General features: G+C 36.8%; 4 protein-coding genes and 1 pseudogene across 7 annotated transcripts; 2 read left to right on the forward strand and 3 right to left on the reverse strand.

Moving 5' to 3' along the window:
- Window positions 1-3,299: 3,299 nt before the first annotated feature.
- Window positions 3,300-5,944, reverse strand: LOC126594552 (probable serine/threonine-protein kinase At1g54610). Its single transcript, XM_050260922.1, has one exon. The coding sequence runs from the start codon at window positions 5,788-5,790 to the stop codon at window positions 4,429-4,431; it is 1,362 nt and encodes a 453-aa protein (XP_050116879.1). The 5' UTR covers window positions 5,791-5,944; the 3' UTR covers window positions 3,300-4,428.
- A 1,468-nt stretch (window positions 5,945-7,412) lies between these two features.
- On the reverse strand, window positions 7,413-10,076 carry LOC126594564 (transcription factor IIIA-like). 4 transcript variants are annotated; one of them, XM_050260928.1, is made up of 6 exons: window positions 9,806-10,076; window positions 9,469-9,606; window positions 8,447-8,732; window positions 8,121-8,359; window positions 7,855-7,998; window positions 7,413-7,732 (listed from the first exon to the last, which is right to left on the reverse strand). In XM_050260928.1, exons 1-6 carry the CDS (start codon window positions 9,983-9,985, stop codon window positions 7,556-7,558), a joined length of 1,164 nt encoding a protein of 387 aa, XP_050116885.1. In that variant the 5' UTR covers window positions 9,986-10,076; the 3' UTR covers window positions 7,413-7,555. The 4 variants fall into 4 exon arrangements, with proteins under 4 accessions (XP_050116885.1, XP_050116899.1, XP_050116906.1 ...); XM_050260942.1 differs by lacking the exon at window positions 9,806-10,076 and adding an exon at window positions 8,833-8,981 and having other exon boundaries at window positions 9,469-9,605; XM_050260949.1 differs by lacking the exons at window positions 9,469-9,606; window positions 9,806-10,076 and adding exons at window positions 8,848-8,981; window positions 9,095-9,255.
- Window positions 10,077-10,959: 883 nt separating this feature from the next.
- Window positions 10,960-12,884, forward strand: LOC126594591 (uncharacterized). Its single transcript, XM_050260963.1, has 3 exons — window positions 10,960-11,620; window positions 12,230-12,301; window positions 12,623-12,884. The coding sequence occupies exons 1-3, from the start codon at window positions 11,042-11,044 to the stop codon at window positions 12,623-12,625; spliced, it is 654 nt and encodes a 217-aa protein (XP_050116920.1). The 5' UTR covers window positions 10,960-11,041; the 3' UTR covers window positions 12,626-12,884.
- Window positions 12,885-13,706: 822 nt separating this feature from the next.
- On the reverse strand, window positions 13,707-14,394 carry LOC126594595 (uncharacterized). Its single transcript, XM_050260976.1, has one exon. It carries the CDS (start codon window positions 14,087-14,089, stop codon window positions 13,772-13,774), a length of 318 nt encoding a protein of 105 aa, XP_050116933.1. The 5' UTR covers window positions 14,090-14,394; the 3' UTR covers window positions 13,707-13,771.
- Window positions 14,395-15,772: 1,378 nt separating this feature from the next.
- On the forward strand, window positions 15,773-20,247 carry LOC126587974 (putative pentatricopeptide repeat-containing protein At5g09950; annotated as a pseudogene).
- The last annotated feature ends 548 nt before the right edge of the window (window positions 20,248-20,795 follow it).

A 20,795-nucleotide genomic window follows, 5' to 3' on the forward strand; every position in this document is an offset into this window, starting at 1 on the left:
ATCAACGTTTTTGCACTTTTCCAAGTTTTCTTAACCCGTACGACATGCCATTCATATATCGATAATCGAATTTCGGGCTGTATTTAAGGCTTAGTCTGCTAATAACCATTTCATTTTATTTTTAATTCGTACTTTTTTGTGTTTGTGATATGTGTAAGCAATATTTGCAGTGAAAACTAAAAACAAAATGATTATCAAACAGACCTTTAGATCATTAAATTCTCGCCTTATCAAACTCGAAATCAAATATTCAGTTCTTTTATATCTATATGCAACCACTATCAAGGAAAAACTCAAGTTTAGAAGTAATTTTCTCTAAACCACTTGAATAACAAGTCATCTAAAAAAATTGCATTTTTAAAAGAGACATAGATATAAAAGGATATTTTTCAATTAGGTAGATACATTTTTATAATCAAACCAAAATACAGTATACTAATTGCCTCTTAAACTAAGTTTATAATCAAACCAAAATACAGTATACTAATTGCCTCTTAAATTAAGTTTATATGAGTAACAAGCCAGCCGACTTGTATTGTTGAATTTCATACGCTATCTTGATAACTTAAAAAGGTTGCCTCTATCATCTAACGAAATGAAACTTGAGGGGATTGGACCGGGAAAGGTGATAAGGCTTGTTTAAATGATTTTGAAATAGTTGAAAACATTTTTGGTGGTACTCGTTTTTAGTAAAAATGTAAGTGAATATTGAAAAAGCACTTCAAACGCTACATGAAAAATACTTTAAATACTTCCTACAAAAAGCACATAATGTTTTTTTGCAGGAAGAAGCATTTCAAGTGCTTTTAAAACTCAAAAATATATTTTTTTAAACATTTTAAATCATTTTAAAAGCACTTCCACCCTTAGGCACCACCTCAAATTTCAAATATTAATAAAATAAAAACTAAATAAAGGTTTGTACTGATGTATTTCATACAAAATAATACGAATATATATAGCCGTGTGAATCTAGTTGAAATTGTAGTAGTATGAGACAGCTCATAGCCTAATATGTTTGAGTTTGATTTCAAAGATGTACGCCAAATTAAATATTACATATTTGAAAAATGGTTTTATATTAAGATCATCTTCTTGCATAAGCAAATTATCACTAACAAGCATTCTTGCTTTAATATAGACTATCCCACATTTTTATTTTAACTCGCAATGTTTGATAACTTGATTGCAATGAATATTTTAATGATTACATATAGGATATTTTCGGTTGGATGAGATCGGATGCAAGCATTCCAATGCAAATCTAAAAAAAGTATCCGAATAAGATATTAGTTCCAATTTCGTTTGGATTATTGGAGATTCTCTGAAACTTCTTTTTTGATTTAGCAAGCATTGAGAACTTGTTTTTGCTCTTTTCTTTCTCTCAACTAAAAGATGCAGAAAAGTCATACATGATAGAAAATAAAACAAGCTTGCAACAAACAAATTGCCAATTTCAATTTCTACACATTGAACAAGGATACTGTGGTCCTGTAATTTGTTGCTATATGCAGCGTGGGCTAGCTGATTCGAAAACAACAGGAATACATATCAAGTAGTCATGAACAACCCATATCTTCCATATGGGATCATGTCATGCTTGGCTAAGATAACACACACACACACACACACATATATATATATATACACACACACACATATAAATATATGACCAGAAGATGACAATTACCTTTAGGCTTTAGCAACAATGGGAGTGGCCAGATCTTTTTGACTTAGGGTTAGGGAGACCACATGGACCATGCATGATCTGGTGTAAAAATAGCAAACCAATCAAAATCTACTCCGAACGTGTACAATCAGCCACATTGCATATAGTTTATAATTCCTTCCACATCGAAACCTCATCTTCGTGTAACCACTAGCCAAGCCACTCACCTTAGTGATCTCAACATCACCCTTTTTTATCTTCAAGTCTCCTTCGATATCGATGACAACTTTTTTCTAATGACAGAAGTCATGAATCGAGAAGTTAGAAATAGCTAGCTATGAGAGAAAAAGCATTGGGATGAGATCAATTAATCCTCAATGATTGATTAATTTGTCGCGTGTTTCTTTTATTTTGTATGTATTAGTAAACTCGAGAGAAAAAATAAAATCATTCTCCTAACCATGTATTAGAGAACATAAAAAAATATAGATTCAAAATATTTTATTTCTTGTTCCACCAAGCAAGTAAACATTCATGATTTGCCTTTCACTTTTTCTTTTTTAAAAAAATTGCCTTTTACACTGATTAAAGGTTATTATATGAAGAGTTTGAAAAAGCTTAAAACTCTTAAGTGGGTGGATTATCCTACTCTCTTATCTAATACATAATTAATTTGTTTAGAAGTTGACATGATGACTCCTCATCTGTTTTTAGTCACCCTTTTTCAACCTTTAGACCAGATTAGCATAATAACTAAGACTTTAGAGTTTACTAATTTCGTGAAAAGTACAGATATAGGTTAGCAACAACAAACAAATTAACTTATCCATTTGGATTTTCTGCATTAGACCATTAGTTAATATATATCATAACCTTATATCCTAATTACATCTAACTTTCTAGTTATTTACTAATTATGTTGGTAAACTTGTTACAGTAATACGTGATGCTAATAATTAAATATTTTAAATTTGGTTACTAGGAGACAAATAAAGGTAGGAATCAAAGGGTACAACTTGATTGCCTTACTTGATTTGATCACTTCAGACCTCACACTCTTCGAGGATAAATATTTTTTTCCCTTCTAATTTTTCTCCTATATATAAAGCCAATCTGGCAATAAGTTTCCACATAAGCTCTTCCTTCGTTAGTATCACTATTCTCTATCAAAACATGGCTTCCCATGGCAATGGTCTGAAAGTCTCAGTTTCTCCAAAAAATGGTGGCAACGCAGAAGCTGCATCACTTACTTCACCAAAAGGCCAATGTCTGTGCTCACCAACGACACATCAAGGCTCTTTCCGGTGCCGTTTTCACAGGTCCCGGTCATCGACTTGGATGAAGCGATCAAAGTCCATGCCTAGCAATAATAACTCTGTGGCTTCTTTCTCTCCCACATCAGTACTTGATCAGTCTACTTAATTAATTAAAGTCTGCAAGAAAGTTTGGTGATACATCCTTCCGATTAGCATCTTCATTAATTAGTCCTACTATATAGTAGTTGTATAAACAAATAGGTATAAGGAAATATTGCCTCCGTGTGCTTAATTCAGGTGTACGTGTTTTTTATATGAATAATATGATGGATGTATGTGTTATAATTTTATCTTTATTAATTAGTGTTTCTCTAATTTCTGAACAATCAAGGCACCTATCAAAAACATATATATATATATGCGCATAAACGTATCCATTTTCATCAAAATAGTACTAAGTAATTATTGGTAAAGTTACTTGAGAAATACGTATAGGCAAGATTGATCTTGACAAGTGCAGGTGGTGCCACCTCACAGAGCTCTCAATTTTTATTTTTTATTTTTTATTATATGTATTGCCTTCTTTCTTCTTCTTTTCTCTAGACCATAATATGGATATCTGAAACAGATGAGTTTTGTAAGGCTATGATTTTAGTCAGTTTATATACATCAAGTGCATATCATATGCAACACCTGATATTTTTTTGTTAATGGCTCCAATAATAACAAGTAGTAGAACGATATCTTATCCCATGGTATTGGATGCTTGCGTGCCGTCGCATTCTTAGTCTTTCATGTCAAACTTTCTTGGATTCATTAATCGAAACCTTTATCCAAGGTTCCAAAATATTTTAGTCCAATCCATGCATTTTTCTAATTATTGTAGGAGTAAAAGGAGTGGTAGTGAAAACACTCATTCTATAAATTCAAACTTGCAATCTTTTCGTATCCAAGTAAATACAAGATGAGAATAGAATAATCTTTATGACTTATATATTTGAATTTTAGAAAATAATATTTTAAATGTGTTAGTGAAAGATCATTTGACAATAATTATAATTACATAACTAAATTCTGAATTTGATATATTATATATTATTAGTGGTTGATGCCAAATTTTACACCATTTCATGTTAGAAAGGTCGGAAATGTAACGTGAACAATTTTTCATTGCATTGAAAAGAATTGAATATTTAATTAAATCTATTTATTATAATACTAACTTAACCTTGAACCATTTTTTTGTGACTAAGAAAGAAAAGCGTTACATATGGTTCTCCTTCTAAAATACTGTCCACCACCACTATTCCTGCAAGCGCGGTAGCTTGCCTTCCGGATGTTATCTCACTAAAAATATTGCCTAAAAATGTAGATGCGTTGCAAACATCTGTAATACTGAACATTTACGATTGTTATGTAGCCATTAATGTTGGAAGTCCACCATCTTTTACTTACCATCTCTTTTACTTTCAGTTACACTGAAAAATTACTCCTACAACTAGGTCAATCCGGAATCAAATTTTTCACCATTTGATCTAGATCCGGCATACTAGCACTAGCTGGAGTACGTCGAAATGTGCAAGTTTTCTTTGCAGCAGCATCGGCCAGCTCAACTCTACCGTTAGGTCTAAGTTGAGCAGCCTCGTGGTACCGGCGTTCAGCATCGATTTGTTTGGCTGGGGGATACTGTGGGAGGCCACGAGGCTCACAAGCAAAAGGCGCTGTCATGAAAAACTCACTGCTCAATGCAGCCATGGCGGTCTGCCTTTCCTCTGGATCGAATGCGAGAAGAGTTTCAATAAGAGGCAACGATGATGCCGGAAAATCTTTGAACTCCGTTCTTATGCGTCTTTCGCAAGGCACCGGCCATCTATAATATCGATTCACATACTGCAACTTTGCTGATTTCCAGTATTCATCTGAAGGTGTACCACATAATTTGTATATCTTATGTAGTTGATTCAACTCTGTCTTGCCAGGCAGGATAGGTTTCCTAGCTAATAACTCCGCTAAGATGCAACCCGCACTCCAAAGGTCCACCCCCTCCCCGTAATTTGTAGCCCCTAGAAGCAGCTCGGGAGGTCGATACCACAGCGTGACCACCATATTCGTCATGGGACGACGCTGTTTTGACCACCGATCAAAAAATGTAGCCATTCCGAAATCAGCAATCTTAAGTACTCCTCTGTTGTCTACCAAAATATTTGCTCCTTTAATGTCACGGTGAAGCACGCCGCGCCTGTGGCAGTGCTCGAGCGCAGATAGTAGTTGGTGCATGTAACATTTTATCTGAGCTTCAGTAAAGTTAATTTCCGGCATTGTGGCAAGTCCGGCTAGATCATGCTCCATGTACTCAAACACCAAGTACAAACTACATGCCGACATCCTCGACATGATCAGACCTTCCAGCTTGATCACATTGGGATGATCCAGTTGCCGCAAAATTACAATTTCCCTAGCCATATGTTTAAGGCTCCCGGGCTGCTTAACATCAAACCTAACTTTCTTTAGGGCAACAATTTTTCCCGTCACCGTATCTCTAGCTTTGTACACATTACCATAAGTTCCGCCACCGATCTTCTCAATTTTTTCGAACGTGTCTGCGCTCCGCGGAATCCACCCATTGAGTGCCTCCCCGCATGCCTCCACGAGCCAGTGTGGCCACCCGGCCGCCACCTGCTCACCACGCCATTGCTTCGGTAGAATATTACAAAGCAAACTCGGAGGTCTCTGAGCCTTATCCCCACCAACAAGAACCGCTTCAGTTCCACTGTCCACACTCAGACTGTTGTTCGATTTCTTAGTAATCACCTCAGATTCTACTCGTGAGACTGAGGACACTACTCTGCTACTCGCACAACCCATTCCAGTAATAAGATTACTTGAATCCCAAGTATCTTTCAGAGCAAGAACGATCCTGAATTTCGATTGATGTTAAGCAAAAGTTGATATGAGAACGCAACAATTCTTCACTTAGACTAATATATGTACCGAATCCTGATTGTAGTAGGAAATTAATATAAGCGTAAGTTCTAATTGACAAGGGAAAAGCTATAAGTTCCTAGTTGACAAAGGAAAAACTAGACCAAATCGACGCCAAATCAAGAAACATAGAGTTTTCATTCTTTAAAAAAAAAAAAAAAAGACCAATCCATACCAAATCCGGAAACACAAAAATAGGAGATATTACGTAAATTTTACATAGGTTTTAAGTGTATGTATATGTAAAGCAGACTTAGCCTTAACCAGGTTCACTCTAGACCAGTGTTCTCTCGCTTTGCACCCAAGTTTGAATTCTCCTCTCTATAGTTTAGATTATTTATTGTTTGTCAAGAAAAGAAAAAAAAAACATTAGATAGCAACCATCATAGAAACTTCAAAATGGGAGAGAGTGGTATTGGTATATGAGCAGCCATCTTGTTAATTTAGTTCTTGATATTATAGGCAAACAAAGAGGATGATGAACAAATGATGAGGACGAGAGCAGCAGCGAATGCTACTCTCCGAGCTGCTGTCGGAAGAGATTGTTGGATTTGTGACCAAGTGGACAACAAGCCAAAATACCTTTCGGCTAATAAAATAGAATAAGGAAAAGGGGGACATCATTATGATGTCTAGCCCTTGATTTGTGGCTTTTACAAAGGCAAAGAATATGTGGCAATTATGGTTTTGTTCCTTTTGTTTATTATATGTTTTTGGTTATGCCTTTGGTGAAGTGGGAGCGGCAGTAGAGGAGAAAAAAGGGAGTTGTCTGTTGACAGCTCTAATCAGTGAGCAGAGGAGAGAGCATTCGGCTCTCCCATTTTAAATAGAGTTGCTGCCTTCCCCCTTTGTTAGTGATCACTCAATCAAAGATATTTGTGCTACATGTTGTGGCTTTTGGGAGAGAAGGATTTTGATATGTGTTTCTTCTTCTCCATTTGTTTCTTTGTGAGAGTGAGAGCTATTGGGTGTATGTGGGATATTGGGTTTGAGAGTTAAAACTCTATTTGTAATCTCCATTTTGATATTAGTGGAATTTCCTCGCCATCTCGAAACTGGACGTAGGCTTACGCCGAACCAGTATAAATCCTTGTGTCATTTGGATTATTTGTCTTATCATATTTTACCGTTGTTGCTTATTGGTTTCATATTTGACGCTTCCGCACAACAGAGATGACATGCAGTCGAAATGGAAACTTATGGCCGATGGGCAAGCTCGGCAAGAACGTCAAGGAAAGGTCATGTTTACCGCGTGCCTACATCAACAGCCGGAGGAAGCATGAAGGACAATCGAGAAACAGAGAAAAGGGGCGACAAAAACAATAAGTTATCGTGCTCGAAACAAGGATGGCACCCCGTAGTGCATCTGTAAAGCATGTGATTGCTGCCCTGGAGGGGGAACCTCAGATGTGAGGTGAATGGTAATACTCTGATATAAAAGCACTGGCGAACAATCTAAAAGTGCGAAGCATAGCACAATTCTCTCCATGATTACTTACCAAGACTTTGTTGAATACAAAAATGCTATATATATATTTATAGTGTTGAGATTCATTACACCATCCAACATTCATATCTATCTACTTCCTAACTCACTCTCATAAGTTAGTACTGACGTGTGCGGTAATTTTAACTAGAACGCCATGACTCAATTCACATCCTCCGCGTCTTGTGAGAGCAACCACGAGAGGTACTCAGGCTCTAGGCCCAACTGATCTGGTGGAGTCACCCGTTTTCGTAAGAGCATTTCCACAGAGGGGCACTTCCTCTTGCAGCCACCCCTTGGCCTTGACTGGAATTGCTCATCAGCCTCTACAAAATCCCCCTGCAAATCAAATCAATAATGTTCCACATATGAATCCATAACGTAGCATGTTCCTGGAAAGATGCTTATCCGAAAATCCAACATATGGAGGGTATTGAAGTATATCCAAGTACGAAACTCACATATGCATATACATGGCGTCCAGTCTTCTCATGGTTATCTCTTACATGCTTGTATGCAAATCTCATGCCACAACCTGAAAAGCTGCATACAAAAGGTTTATCTTCGAGGTGTACAGCCTTGACATGTTGAGTGAGATTTGATTTCTGCAAATGTACAGCCAAAACCCGAAAAAGCAAATAATTAAAAACTAACCATGGCAACACAAAATGCCAAACAATAATTTTTTGTACCAAAATAATGCAACCATTCAAAGTCCGCAACTTACAGTTGAAAATGTTTGAAGACAACCATTACAGCTGCATTTAATTCTCTCAACTGAAGGCGCTCCCCCTTTATGGGTGAGCAGATGCCTTTTGATATTCCTTTTCAGCTTCTTGGAACCACATATCTCGCATGTAACATGTTGGTGGGAGGACAAGATATGGGCCTTAAGGCATTGCTCGTTGGTAAAATATTGCATACAACCTAGTTCGGAGCAGAATGCCTCCACTGAATCCAGATGAACTACAGAAATTAAGGATGTCGTTTAGAGTTTGCAAACATACTACGGAAAACATAAAAAAGAATTCAGAATTTAGAAATTAAAGCTACCATGAGAATTCTCATGCTTCTGCAGTTTCGAAGCAAATTGGAACACCTTTCCACAACCAATTTCCTGGCACACATGCTGTTTCTGACCTTTTCCTACATAAGTGCCATCATCATTATGAAGTTTTTTAACATGCCTGCTCATGTTACCTTGGCAAATAAATCCACGATTACAGTTCTCAATTGGACACTTAAAGAGTTTCCCTTGGTGCTGAAGAAGATGGCGATTTAAGTGGTCCTTCCTTCTAAAGCTGGAATGGCAATCATCCACCGAACAAACATATGGCCTCTGTACAGAATAAGCTAACATAAATTCATAAACCATAACCACAATTCCAAAATACACATGAACACAAATACACATGACACGAATTCGAATCTCAAATTACGTGATTGAGGCTCGCCTGATGGAGCTTCACAGGAGGTCTCCCACCTGTTACTGGTCCACTCAAGTCAAGCTCTCTTGCATTTTGGAGTTCTTTGGGTGGGATCCAATGCTTCACGCTGTCCAATGAATACTTCATTAAAATGTCGATTCCTGCAAAAATTTTAACTTCAATTGATGCAAACATAAAAAAAACTTCATACAAAAAGTGAAGAATAAGCTAAAACAAATTCACAAACAAGCTACACATGTTCAAGCATTCAAACCTCAAACTGAACGGTACGTGATTGAGGCTCGCTTGATGGAGCTTCACAGGAGGTCTCCCACCTGGTACTGGTCCATTCAAGTCCGAAACCTCTTGCATTTTGGAGTTCTTTGTGTGGGATCCAATGCTTCACGCTATCCAAAAGACAGTTCTTAAAGATATTGATTCCTGCAAAACTTCAACCTTAAATTGTTGCAAACATGACGTAAACTTCATCGAAAAAGTAAGGAAAGCTATAGACACAATCAGCTGATATGAAACTATCACAAACTAATCCTTATCAGCTGGTTTCAGTGCAAAACTCATAACCCAATTACATACTTTTCCAATACGAAAACACGTGAAAGCTACAAAACTTTGAATTCAAACAAATACCTCAAGGGAATGGCTTTGCATATGTTGCTTCAGATGTGCAGGTTTCTTGAAAGTAGCACCACAATCTTCGCAAGTATTGGATTTTTCCTTCTCTCCTTCCCCTTCCCCACCAGCCTCTTTTTCCATATCCATCTCACCCTACAACATATAAGAAAAAAACAAAAACTAAATAAAAATTCACACAATCAATCCGAATAAAACCCAAAATTTCAAATTACGATTAAATTGCAAACTCAAATCAACCCACAACAGTAAATCCCTCGAATTCAAAAACCCAATTCGTAAGAATTCATAATTCGATCATAAAAAACAGAATTTAATAGAAGGGGATGGAAACCTTGTGGTGATCGAGGATGTGAGAAGCGATCAGAGCCTTTTTGGAGCGGCAGATGCCGCAGAATTCACAGTAATATCGCCTTATGTCTCTAAAAATTGGCACTTTCTGATCTGCTTCTTCGTTATCCATTGATTTCCCGCACTCTCTCTCGACTCTCTCACTCTCACCCGCCAAATTCATCAGCAGACCGCCGTTTGGTTGGTGCCTTTCTGAAGTCTGTTTTTCTAGGGTTTTTGTGGTAGTCGGGGATATACACTATTGCCGCTCCTTATTTTACCACTTCCACTCGAAAACAAGTTTTGGAAAAATTGCAAAATAGCACCTAAGTTTTCGCATTTTATGTATTTACTTCTTAAACAAAGAATAGCTACAACTAATCACTCAGGTCTAATATATTCTTCACAATTCCATTTAGTTTTTTTTTTTTCCTTGACGATATATTTACGTTGGAATTAACTTTAACTATTCAAAGAACGAGGAGGGTTCACTCCTCAAAATACTTCGTGATTGGTTCACGAAATTTCATGTTTATGATCGAAATCGGTTACAAAGTATTTTGAAGAGAAACCCCTTGTCTTTTAGTAGTCAAACATTATCTTTACAATTCCATTTCATTTGATATGTGACTTACATGCATGATGCATCAATTTCTAAAGTCAATTTTGTCAATTCAAATACATTAAAATATCATACATCTTCCTTCATAAAAAAATTCATCAACTTTGATCAATTCCAGATATTGGATGTCATCTCCCCTCCTCTTGAAAAGAATAAGATTTACATAAAACAGGCTCACCGTCATTTAGTATTTCAGTTGAATAGCACATTGCTATGTCCAAAAAAAAAAATCTACATATGTGTCAATGTATTATTAGAAAGTGATACTGTAATATTGATAAATCTGTTTCATGTCTATAAAGTATTTTCTATTATCAATCTTTCATGGAATTACGAATAGAAATTAAGCGGAAGTGGTCCCTTTTTCACAATATGGTAATTTGTTATTTTTCTCCAAATGGGTGGTAAATTTACAAAGTGAAAATTCTCGGGGTCCTACGTGTAAATTGGCGTAATATTTGCATAATTTCGTATGTGATTGGTAAAGGTCCACTTTGACGGCCTCGATCCTGCCACGTAATCCGCCACCAAATCAACAACCTGATATTTTGCGTACGAAAATAAACAGACTATTTGAACACGGCGGAATAAAGCCAAAAAAACTCTGTTCCGGCGAACATGGCCTCCTCCAAAAGCGAGTACGCATTCTACTCGCCGATCCCGTCCGGCCTCAACAACCCACAGCCTCAGCAAAACGTCGTCGTTCTAACTCATTACCGTCCCACTCCCCACTACTGCTGCGGACGCTCTCTCCGCCTCTGCATCTCAATCACCGCCACCATCCTTCTCCTCTCTGCCGCCGTCTTCTTCCTCTACCCCTCCGACCCCACCCTCCACCTCGCCCGAATCAAACTCAACCACGTCCGAGTCAACGCGTCCCCCAAACCCACTCTCGACCTATCCTTCTCTCTCACCATCAGAGTTCGAAACCGCGACTTCTTCTCCCTGAATTACGACTCGCTCAAAATCACGGTGGGGTACCGCGCGAGGGAGCTAGGGTTTGTGATCTCCGACGGAGGGCACGTCAGGGCCAGAGCGTCGTCGTACGTGAACGCCACGCTCGTGGTCGACGGGCTTGAGGTCCTCCACGACGTGTTTTACTTGCTTGAGGATTTGGCGAAAGGGGTAATTCCCTTTGATACCGATACGGCGGTGGATGGAACTTTGGGGGTTTTGTTCTTCAAGATTCCGATCAAGGTAAATTTGTTGTTGATTCCATGTAGAAGCTTTTATTTGGAATTGGTTCTCGCTGATGATTGTTTGAACATTGAGAGCAAAAAGATTAAATTTTGCATCAAAATCTGCATTAATTTGGGAAATTTTTACCCAAAGCTGCAAACTTTGATTACTGAAAAAGTCTTCGATTATTCAAATTTGTAAGAAATTGGGTCTACTGAATTTTGTTATCAGAGAGTTGGATATGCTGAGTTAAAAGGGAAGGTGCCGCTAAGTTTCGTAAGGAAGGGTGTCACTAAGTTTTCGTGTATGCATTCATGATCGGTGCAAAATTATTTCTGATGCAAAATGTAGAGTCACAGGAAGCCCAGATTTGGTAGGAGAAAGATCGGTGCGAAGAATAGGCGCAGAATTGATAGAGTAACTATTGCTATCTGCCAATAGATTTATCACTTTCGAAAAGATACGTGTGAAATGGTGCAATTGAATGAGGGTGAGATGGCTGAAGTGGCCATTGATTATGTTGTGTTTCAACCTCAAAGATTAGATGCTAAATCACTTTATCGTGCATGGTAGATTAGATGCTATGTTTTGTGATTTGTTCTAATTGTGATCTCTAATGTTGATCAGGCAAGAGCATCGTGTGAAGTATATGTAGATACAAACAATCAGACGGTTGTTCGTGAAGACTGCTACTCTGAGGTAAGGATATTTTTTTCTTTCATTTCCTATTCACACGTCGATTGCGTGCATTCGAAAGCTCCGTCCTCCTCTGCTATAGTTGGTCGTAAAGTACTTAGAGCTAACGGAAGAATTAGCCAGCGCAGTAGCGTTCTTTTTGTTGTTGTCGTTATACTATTCCACGAAAGAAGTTTTCACATACTAGTGTTCGTTGATATGTCTGTACATGAGAATCATCACCTCCCAAGAATTTTCTTCCCCAATGTCCTTGAATTTTCACCTGCAAGACATTGTTGCCTCAATGTCCTTGAGCTACTAACTAAGTTCTTTTGAATCTTGCAGTGATATCAATGGAGTTCTGCTGTTTAATCTCGAATTTCGGTGCTGAAGGCGAAGATGACAGTTCCGGTTTCTAACAACTTCCATTCCCTGTGCATAATTATCGACTTCAAACCGATCGCAATCAGCATGTAGAATATGAACAGAGTGCTTGATTGAATAGCAAAAGAAAATCATTCGAATGAATTCGTTTAGCTTGTGTTTTACAATTCAAATTACAGAGAATGTAAATGAAATCCATTGGGGAAGGCTTTTACTTGTTTCACTATACTGTCATATATTTGGTTCCTGAGTCAACTTTGCGATTGAAACTTGTCAATTGCCACGAATGATCCAACGGCCACAAATTTCGTGCACACAAAGAGCCAAAATGCAATAATGTAAAATGGCAACATTGGAATAGAATTTGGTTTAGGGACAGGGACTTGTTCTTTTCCAACACATAAACGCTAACTGAGTGGTCACTCTGGCTGATGTTATTCTTCTTTACTTAGAAGTGAGAGGTCTTGTGGATGATGAATTCGATACCAAATTAAGATGATCATTGTGTGACTTTGTCGAACTCTAATGTAAACATATCAATGTATTAAAGAAAAAAAAACTCAGTGATTAGTGTTTATATTCTAATAGCATTATTCCACTCGGAAAGGGATTCTTTTCTCCTAATTCATCAAATCAGGGAATTCATGCCATTGAAATTTGATCTAATGGCTACAAGCATGACCTACTTTTAAAGTTACAATAATTTTAGCCGTTGGATCCATTTTCAATAACTAGAATTCCCTGAATTGGTGGATTAGAAGGAAGGGATCCGGAGATAATGTCTTTTCATTCCACTTAATGCGACTAAATCCTGGAACTTTCTACTACGAATTCAAACTCGAACTAACTGCACTATCCAACTTGATTAAACGCGAGATCTACTAAAAAACCTTGATAAAATGCTAATAATAGCACAAATGAATGTAATTAGAATAACAGCTAGAGCGAGTGTGTTTTTCTTATGCATCTGAGTTTGAATTTTCAATATATAAATTTGTTTATCATCACCAGCAGGATATCGAATGCAATAAAAAATAGGGAAGCGTTGGAAGGGGAAACTAAAAATACATTATTATTATTATTATTATGCATAATAAAAACTTGGACTAATTAATTACTGGACATAGCTTTTCTCAAATTCCTGCCACCACCCCATACATACTCAGCATGGTGTTGCCTACACCGGAACGACCCCGGATGCTCCGTCGGCGAGCACAAGCACCACCGAGTATCGCCGCCGCCGTTGCCACCTCCAGCTTCAGCCTCTCCAACCCTTCTAGCCGCAGCTGCAGCCGCGTGCAGGTTCGCTGTCGTCTCAACCGCCACAGGCGCCTGCAAAAGAAGCCATCTGCGATGCTGCTGCTGCAGCACCGCCAAGTCTCTCACTCTGAACCTCACCAAATTAGGCACGCTGGAAGGGTGACACATAATTTCTAGTCTTCAAATCCAGAAATCTGATCTGTTTAAAATATGGTAGTTTTGAAATTTGAGAGGTGATTGAGAATTTGAGAGCAAAGGAATCTGGGAAGGGAGGTAGCTACAGCATCATATGGAAGGAATAAGAATATATTTATAGGAAGGGAAAGGTGGCTAATAAAACAAGGTAGATTTTAGATTGATTCCCAGGAAAGGAAAAGCTACAATTTTTGCTTTTAAACGATGCTTTAATTCGTTGAGGAGTTTGTGATGGCTAAGGTGAGAGGTTGTGTCAGAGCCGACAAAGAACCGCTCTGACACAAATGTTTCTTTATGTTGAAGACTAAAGAAAATAACGTAATTTTATAAAATAAAATTTTCTTTGAAAAAATCTTATTCATATTCAAGTTTAACAATTTTAATTAAAAAAATAAAACACAACATTTCTCTCTTTTTTTCTCTCCTGACTTTCACGTTCTCTCTTACTCTCTTCCTCTCTCTCTCTCTTTCAATTTTAACAATTAAGTAAAAAATCTCACACACTTTATTTATAAGTATATACTACTGTGATATATATTTGTGCTATGTAAATTTTTCTTGATGTTTAAAAACCTAACGAAATATCAGTTTTATTGATAAGTTCCAAGTGGGCCCACCAATGAGTGGCACAATGTTCAAGATGGATTAGATGCTACTTGTATTTTGCCACGTCCCCTTGGAATTCTGCCACCTGGGACACACATGTCCTTTCCTAAGTGGCAATATTAGCAAGTTTTCTTTCCTTTGTATGATCAATGTAGAACTTTGGCAACTTAGCTATCATATCCATTTGGCCACTGGTTTTCAATTTCGTAGGCCTCTTGTTTTAGATTTCTTTCATTTTCTAGTTCCATCTACAATGTTAGGCTTTATCTTTCTGTTGAAAAATAAAAAATAAAAAATCAGCTGGTGACTTCATTACGTCAGTCCATCATTTCAAAGGATATAAAGACTTACAGAGATATTTCAGCCTCTCCTTAGTCAGCATCAGGCAGTACACCAACGACATGAATCGAACCCATAACGTACATACTTGGAATTCGCCTCCAAACACTGATGCCACCTGTGGTTATTACAAAATTTAATGGTTGTAAATAATCAATTATTGTATGTAAAAAATAACCGTTGGTTTTAAACCATTATAACTAAGGCCAAATTGGATTATTCATCCTCGTGGTCATAGGAAACTTGCATGATGACTCCCGTGGTGAAAAAACTAGGAATTAAACCCATGTGGTCAAGAATGTTAGCAAATTTAGTCCAAAAGTAAGATTTCTGTTAAATGACCGTTAAAAGTATGGGTAAAACTGTATTTTCAGTTCCAATTGACATTTAAAATAAATATTTTTTTTATAACAATTAACAAAAAAAATAATGCTTAATTTTTTAAATAAAAAAAAAGCCCCAATTCAATGTCAATTGGAACTGAAAATAAAGTTTTACCCCAACTTTTAACAGTCCTTTAACAGAAATCTAACTTTTGGACTAAATTTGCTAACATTCTAGACCACAGGGGTTTAATTCCTAGTTTTTTCACCACGGGGGTCATCATGCAAGTGTCCTATGACCACGGGGATGAACAATCCAATTTAGCCTTATAACTAATGTCAATTACGTATCCTTGTATGGCCACACACATTCCTCTTGTGGGGTTGCATGGCTTATTTGGGAGAGACCAAGAGGAAGGACCTAGATTTAAGATTAACAACTAATTATGGTAATTTTGTCTATTTAGTTGGGGAGAAACCTTCAAGATGAAGGAAGAGCTCTTGGCTTGATTAGGAAGTTAGGCTTTGGTTCTTGGAGTTGTGTGGAGTTCCCAGTCAGATCTGGTCATGCACCTGATTAGATTAGTGTCTGCTTTTTCTTGGATTATAGCAAACAGCTTGTGTGGTGCCACGTTTTTTATGCGCCAGTCACAGTCACATCCATGCACATATGTACAACTTAAAACAAATTAATGTATTTTATGTTGTATCACATCACTTGTGTTGTTGACGCTGTCCATATGGAAATGGATTCTCTCCGATCCCTTTTTTTTTAATCCATCAAGTTTAGGAATCCGAATCGTTGAAATTTGATTTAACAGCTAAAGTTATTGTAACTTTTAAAGTGAGCTTCTGTTTGTAGTCGTTGAATCAAATTTTAACGGCCCGAATTCTCAGACTTGATGGATTAGAAGGAAGGGATCCGAAGATCCCCTTCCATCGATAATGCATGAATGATACAATTAATACGTTTTGTTAGTTACAATAATATCAAAATACTATTGATATTATCTTGAGAATTTATTCTTGAACATAGGACTAATGTTGGTTCAATTGTTGTACTAATGTTTTTTTTTCTTTAAAAAAAAAAAAGAATAGTTGTTGACCGCATCACCATAGCTTTTTCGGGAACAGAGAAGACTCATAGAGGTAGCCTTCATTGACCATTATTGCGTAATTCACCAGTATCAGGAATCAAATTCAAGACGTAAAATGTGGAATTGTATGTTTCACAATTGTATTTTCTAATACTTACACAAAACTGTTGGACATAATATCTACTTCGAATAATCTCTACTAATTAATAAAAATCCTCTTTGTCAACTAAAAGATGGTGAAAAGATAAATTAGTCTTCTATCACACACAAAAAAAAATGATGGGCAATAATGTAATTTCACATGTCCAAATTTTACTGTTTTTTATTGAAGCTTCACCTACAGGTTATGTTAAAATACCTCCAATATTAAATTTAAAATTTTTAAAAATTAAAAAATTAAAAAAAAAAACCGAAAACAAAAATCTCCCACTCCCCCCACGTTCTCTCTCTCTCTCCCCCCTCTCTCCTTCTCATTTTCTAAAAAAAATGTGTTCATACACACAAAGTGTGTAGGCAAATACTAATTACTAAAAAAAATAACACAATGATACCAGTTACAAATTTTCAATATAAAATAAAATCTACAATTATTAAGACGTCGATAAAAGAGTACAAAATCGTGACTCATACCGCGTATTATCAGTTTAGTGTTCATCTTATTCATGTGTATTTTCATCATTCATCATCTTATGTCTTACCAATTCATCATTTGCCTTTTTTGAAAATATTACAAAAGGACGATTGAATTGAAAATTGGAGTCGCAAAAGGGTTTGTGTTAAAAGGAAACATAAAATTAATAAATCTGAATGCTTTATTCTTTTTACATTGCTCATAATAATTAAAATACAAAAAGAAAGGATGAGAGTGGAAAATAACCCAAAGCAATTCAACAAATTAAACATGAGCAGAAGGTCACATGTCAAGTCTTGAGTTCGATATCTAACGCTGATAAATTATATGATCATCATCTGGGAATACTGAAATTCATCTATAAGTGCCGGCTCCTTGTAAGGTGGACTACAAAGCTGGTATTTTCTTTTAAAAAAAATGCAAAACCTTCAAAGAGAAGCTTTCCACAATTGTGCTTTGGAAAATATATTGAAGAATATTTTTCACTTTATGTTTTTTTTTTAAGTTTTGTTGTACTTTGGTTTCTCCAAAAGTAGAGGAAAATAATACAACACTAGCAAAAAATTATATTGTTTTCTTGTATATTGTCACAGACTCACCTGTCAGGCATCTCACAATTTTCAAATAAATGAAAAAGGAAAGGAATCATCGCATAAAGCATCGTCCATCGACTGTTTAATTACTATTTGCGTTTTTAAGTAAATTATTTGTGCCTTTTTAAGTAAATTATTTGAGTTGTTGTTTTTCTTTGCTTAGCGTTCTGGTAAGGTGTCTCATTTTGTTTCTGTATATATTTTTGGGAACTTTAACGAAAAGCTTCCGGTACGATTTACTTTAACGAAAAATCACATTTTTACACTAAAAAGTCAATCCTGGTACTATTCATTTTATCATTTATTTTGTCCTTATCATCAAGACTCAAAAGTTTTCAAGCCTTTTTCATTAGTTTTCCTTATATTTTTAGCATCAAATTGGTGAATGTGATTCGAAGTTTCAAATAATATGCAAAGGCATAAGAAATAATAGATTTTTTTTTTCAAGTGTCTGGTATTAAGTGATACTCCACATGTCATAATACAAATAGAAAAAAAATATAGTTTTTCGTACAGTTTATGCGGATGTGAGAGATGCAAAAAGGGCATTCGGTGAATCCGTGAAAGGGAGTTGTCTCATGGAATACAGTTATTGGAGGAATTTGCAATTAGTTGGAATTTTTTTTTAAAGTTTTCAACTAATTGTTTTATTGCATTTGGTATTACCAGACCGTATTCCCGACACATTAAAAAATCTCTTTTGTTATTGGGTGCTTTCGGTCAATGAGTGCTACTTGGAGGCACTTGATTAGTATAGACTATAGAGAGATGAATTTGGCAATTGTGCGTAAGCCAAATGTTGTTACTGTTATCAGTGTGTTATTGGTTTGCTCAAAGATGAATTCATGGCAATCCAGATTCATGGCTATGTTGTGAAGGTTGGTTTGGATCTTTTAGTGACTACTGGATGCATTGGTTGATGTGTACGGGAAATGTAAAAATGTGAAGGCTTCAAAACGAGTTTTCGATGAGATAATTCAGAAGAATATGAGGTTTCCTGGAATGCAGCTATGACTAGCCTTTCATACACGGGGCTTAATTTGCAAGCCTCGGATACAATTTAGGTTGATGATTGATGTAGGAGTCAAACCAATCTCTGTCACCATTTCTAGCATGCTACCATTGTTAGTTGAACTAGAATTCTTTGGAGTTGGCAAAGAACTCCATGGTTTCAGTGTAAGAATGGGTATTGAAGCAGATATCTCCATTGCCAACTCATTGAAACAGATAAGATGATGAGAGAAAACCGGTTAAGGTGGTTTAACGGAAGACTTGGCACAAAACCAGTGTAGTGATGTTCTAGTATTCATAATCTGACTCTACTTAGTGGGATAAGGCTTTAGTGTTGTTGTTGTTGTTTGTATCCAAAATCAGGCCGTTCAAATGAAGCATCTAATGTGTTCCCAGAGATGGATAAAAGGAATACTGTTTCTTGGAATGCTATGATATATTGCTAATTTTGTTCAAAACAGTCTTGAGTTGGAGGCCTTTGGACTTGCGAGACAAATGCAACCTCATGATGAAATTCCCAACTCTGTAACCTTCACAAATCTTCGTCCAGCTCGTTTGGGTTCCCGGCGTCTTGGAAAAGAAATTCACGCAGTGACAGTTCGCATGGGATCTGCCTCTGATTATGTTTGTCTATAATGCTTTGACAGACATGTACGCAAAGCGTGGATGTCTAGATCTTGCTCAAAATGTGTTTAACATCTCCGTCAGAGATGAGATGTCTTACAATATAGGGAACTTTAATGAAAATCTTCTGGTACTGTTCACCTTAAGAAAAACCACATTTTTACACTAAAAAGTCAATCTTGGTACTATTCACTTTAACGAAAAGCTTCAGGTACCTATAGTAGGTTTTTCTCAAACTACTGACTGCTGAGTTTGTTTTCTGAAATGAAGCCTGAGGAATGATGCAGGACGTTGCTTGCTTCATGGGAGTTATATCGGCTTGCGCAAATCTAACTGCAGTCAAGCAAGGCAAAGAGATTCATGGAGTTTTAGTAAGAAAAGCTTTCTGATACTCATCTCTTTGTTCGAAACTCGCTTTGGATTTTTATACCAAATGCGGGCGAATTGATCTTGCTGCTAAGGTCTTCGAACGCATGCCAATCAAGGATGTAGCTTCATGGAACACAATGAGCACAAGTATGCAGAATCCATGGGAATTTAGAGTTGGCGAGTTGGGCAGCAGAGCATCCGTTTGACTTGAAGCCTGATCATGCATGCAGAAGCTGGGTTCAGGTTCTCGCGTGGCTTTGCATGCTTAAAAAGTACTTCTGAGCACAAGTACTTTCGAAAAAAGCATTTCCAAATGGGTCTGTAACTTTGACGGAGTATGATCTTATCTGTGCATTCTAGAAGTGTAGATATAAAGCCAAATTTTGTATGATTTTCCTTTCACTCGAAGAATTCTTGGGGTCTCTCCCAATTGACTCTTCCTACGGCCACAGATGGCATGTCTCAGTCAAATGGAACAGCTGGTGTGAGTGGGAGCCGCGCTTTCAACGCAAAGAAGGAACTTTTCCATGACACGTAATCGTATTATATTAGAAGAAAAATTGTAATTAACTTAACCTGTGATTAGTAGCTGACATCTGTTTTAAGACTATTCTAATTCATAGAATCCTTCTGTTCTTTGACCTTCCAATTTGATCACTTTGACTTGCATGCCTACTATGCATTCACATTTGTTCATATGAAAGTTGAAAGTGAAAGTTCACTTTTTTTGGAACAACAAAGTAAACTTGTACGATTCGATCACCTGTAGAGTCGAAGGTTGAGGGTAAACCTTCGATTTGATACATATGTTTGTTTAATATATCCACGAAATTATTGATATTTGGTACATGCTAGGAAACTATAAATTGTAGTACAGTTTGCAAGCAATTATTTTAAAAAGTTGTCATCGATAATTTATTTATTTACAAACTGAAATAATAATTTAAAAACAGAAAGAAAAAAAAAAGATGTAACCCTACACATGGGGCACGTGGGTAATAAGCCTGCTGTGGAGCCTTGTGTGGCGGGCTACTAACCAAAACGCAAATCCATCCGCCTTGAAACGGGATCCTCTCTCTCTACCGA

This window comes from Malus sylvestris, chromosome 2 (assembly GCF_916048215.2).
Source record: "Malus sylvestris chromosome 2, drMalSylv7.2, whole genome shotgun sequence".
NCBI lineage: Eukaryota > Viridiplantae > Streptophyta > Magnoliopsida > Rosales > Rosaceae > Malus > Malus sylvestris.

What these genes read in the sequence shown, in the direction of transcription:
- LOC126594552 (XM_050260922.1), bottom strand. Translation starts at nt 5,790, where the DNA reads ATGGGTTGTGCGAGTAGCAGAGTAGTGTCCTCAGTCTCACGAGTAGAA.
- LOC126594564 (XM_050260928.1), bottom strand. Translation starts at nt 9,985, where the DNA reads ATGAATTTGGCGGGTGAGAGTGAGAGAGTCGAGAGAGAGTGCGGGAAA. An exon ending in ACATCCTCGATCACCACAAG is followed by an intron (nt 9,607 to 9,805) that starts GTTTCCATCCCC and finishes TATATGTTGTAG; the next exon opens with GGTGAGATGGATATGGAAAA. An exon ending in GACGCCATGTATATGCATAT is followed by an intron (nt 7,733 to 7,854) that starts GTGAGTTTCGTA and finishes TTTGATTTGCAG; the next exon opens with GGGGATTTTGTAGAGGCTGA.
- LOC126594591 (XM_050260963.1), top strand. Translation starts at nt 11,042, where the DNA reads ATGGCCTCCTCCAAAAGCGAGTACGCATTCTACTCGCCGATCCCGTCC. An exon ending in TCTTCAAGATTCCGATCAAG is followed by an intron (nt 11,621 to 12,229) that starts GTAAATTTGTTG and finishes AATGTTGATCAG; the next exon opens with GCAAGAGCATCGTGTGAAGT.
- LOC126594595 (XM_050260976.1), bottom strand. Translation starts at nt 14,089, where the DNA reads ATGTGTCACCCTTCCAGCGTGCCTAATTTGGTGAGGTTCAGAGTGAGA.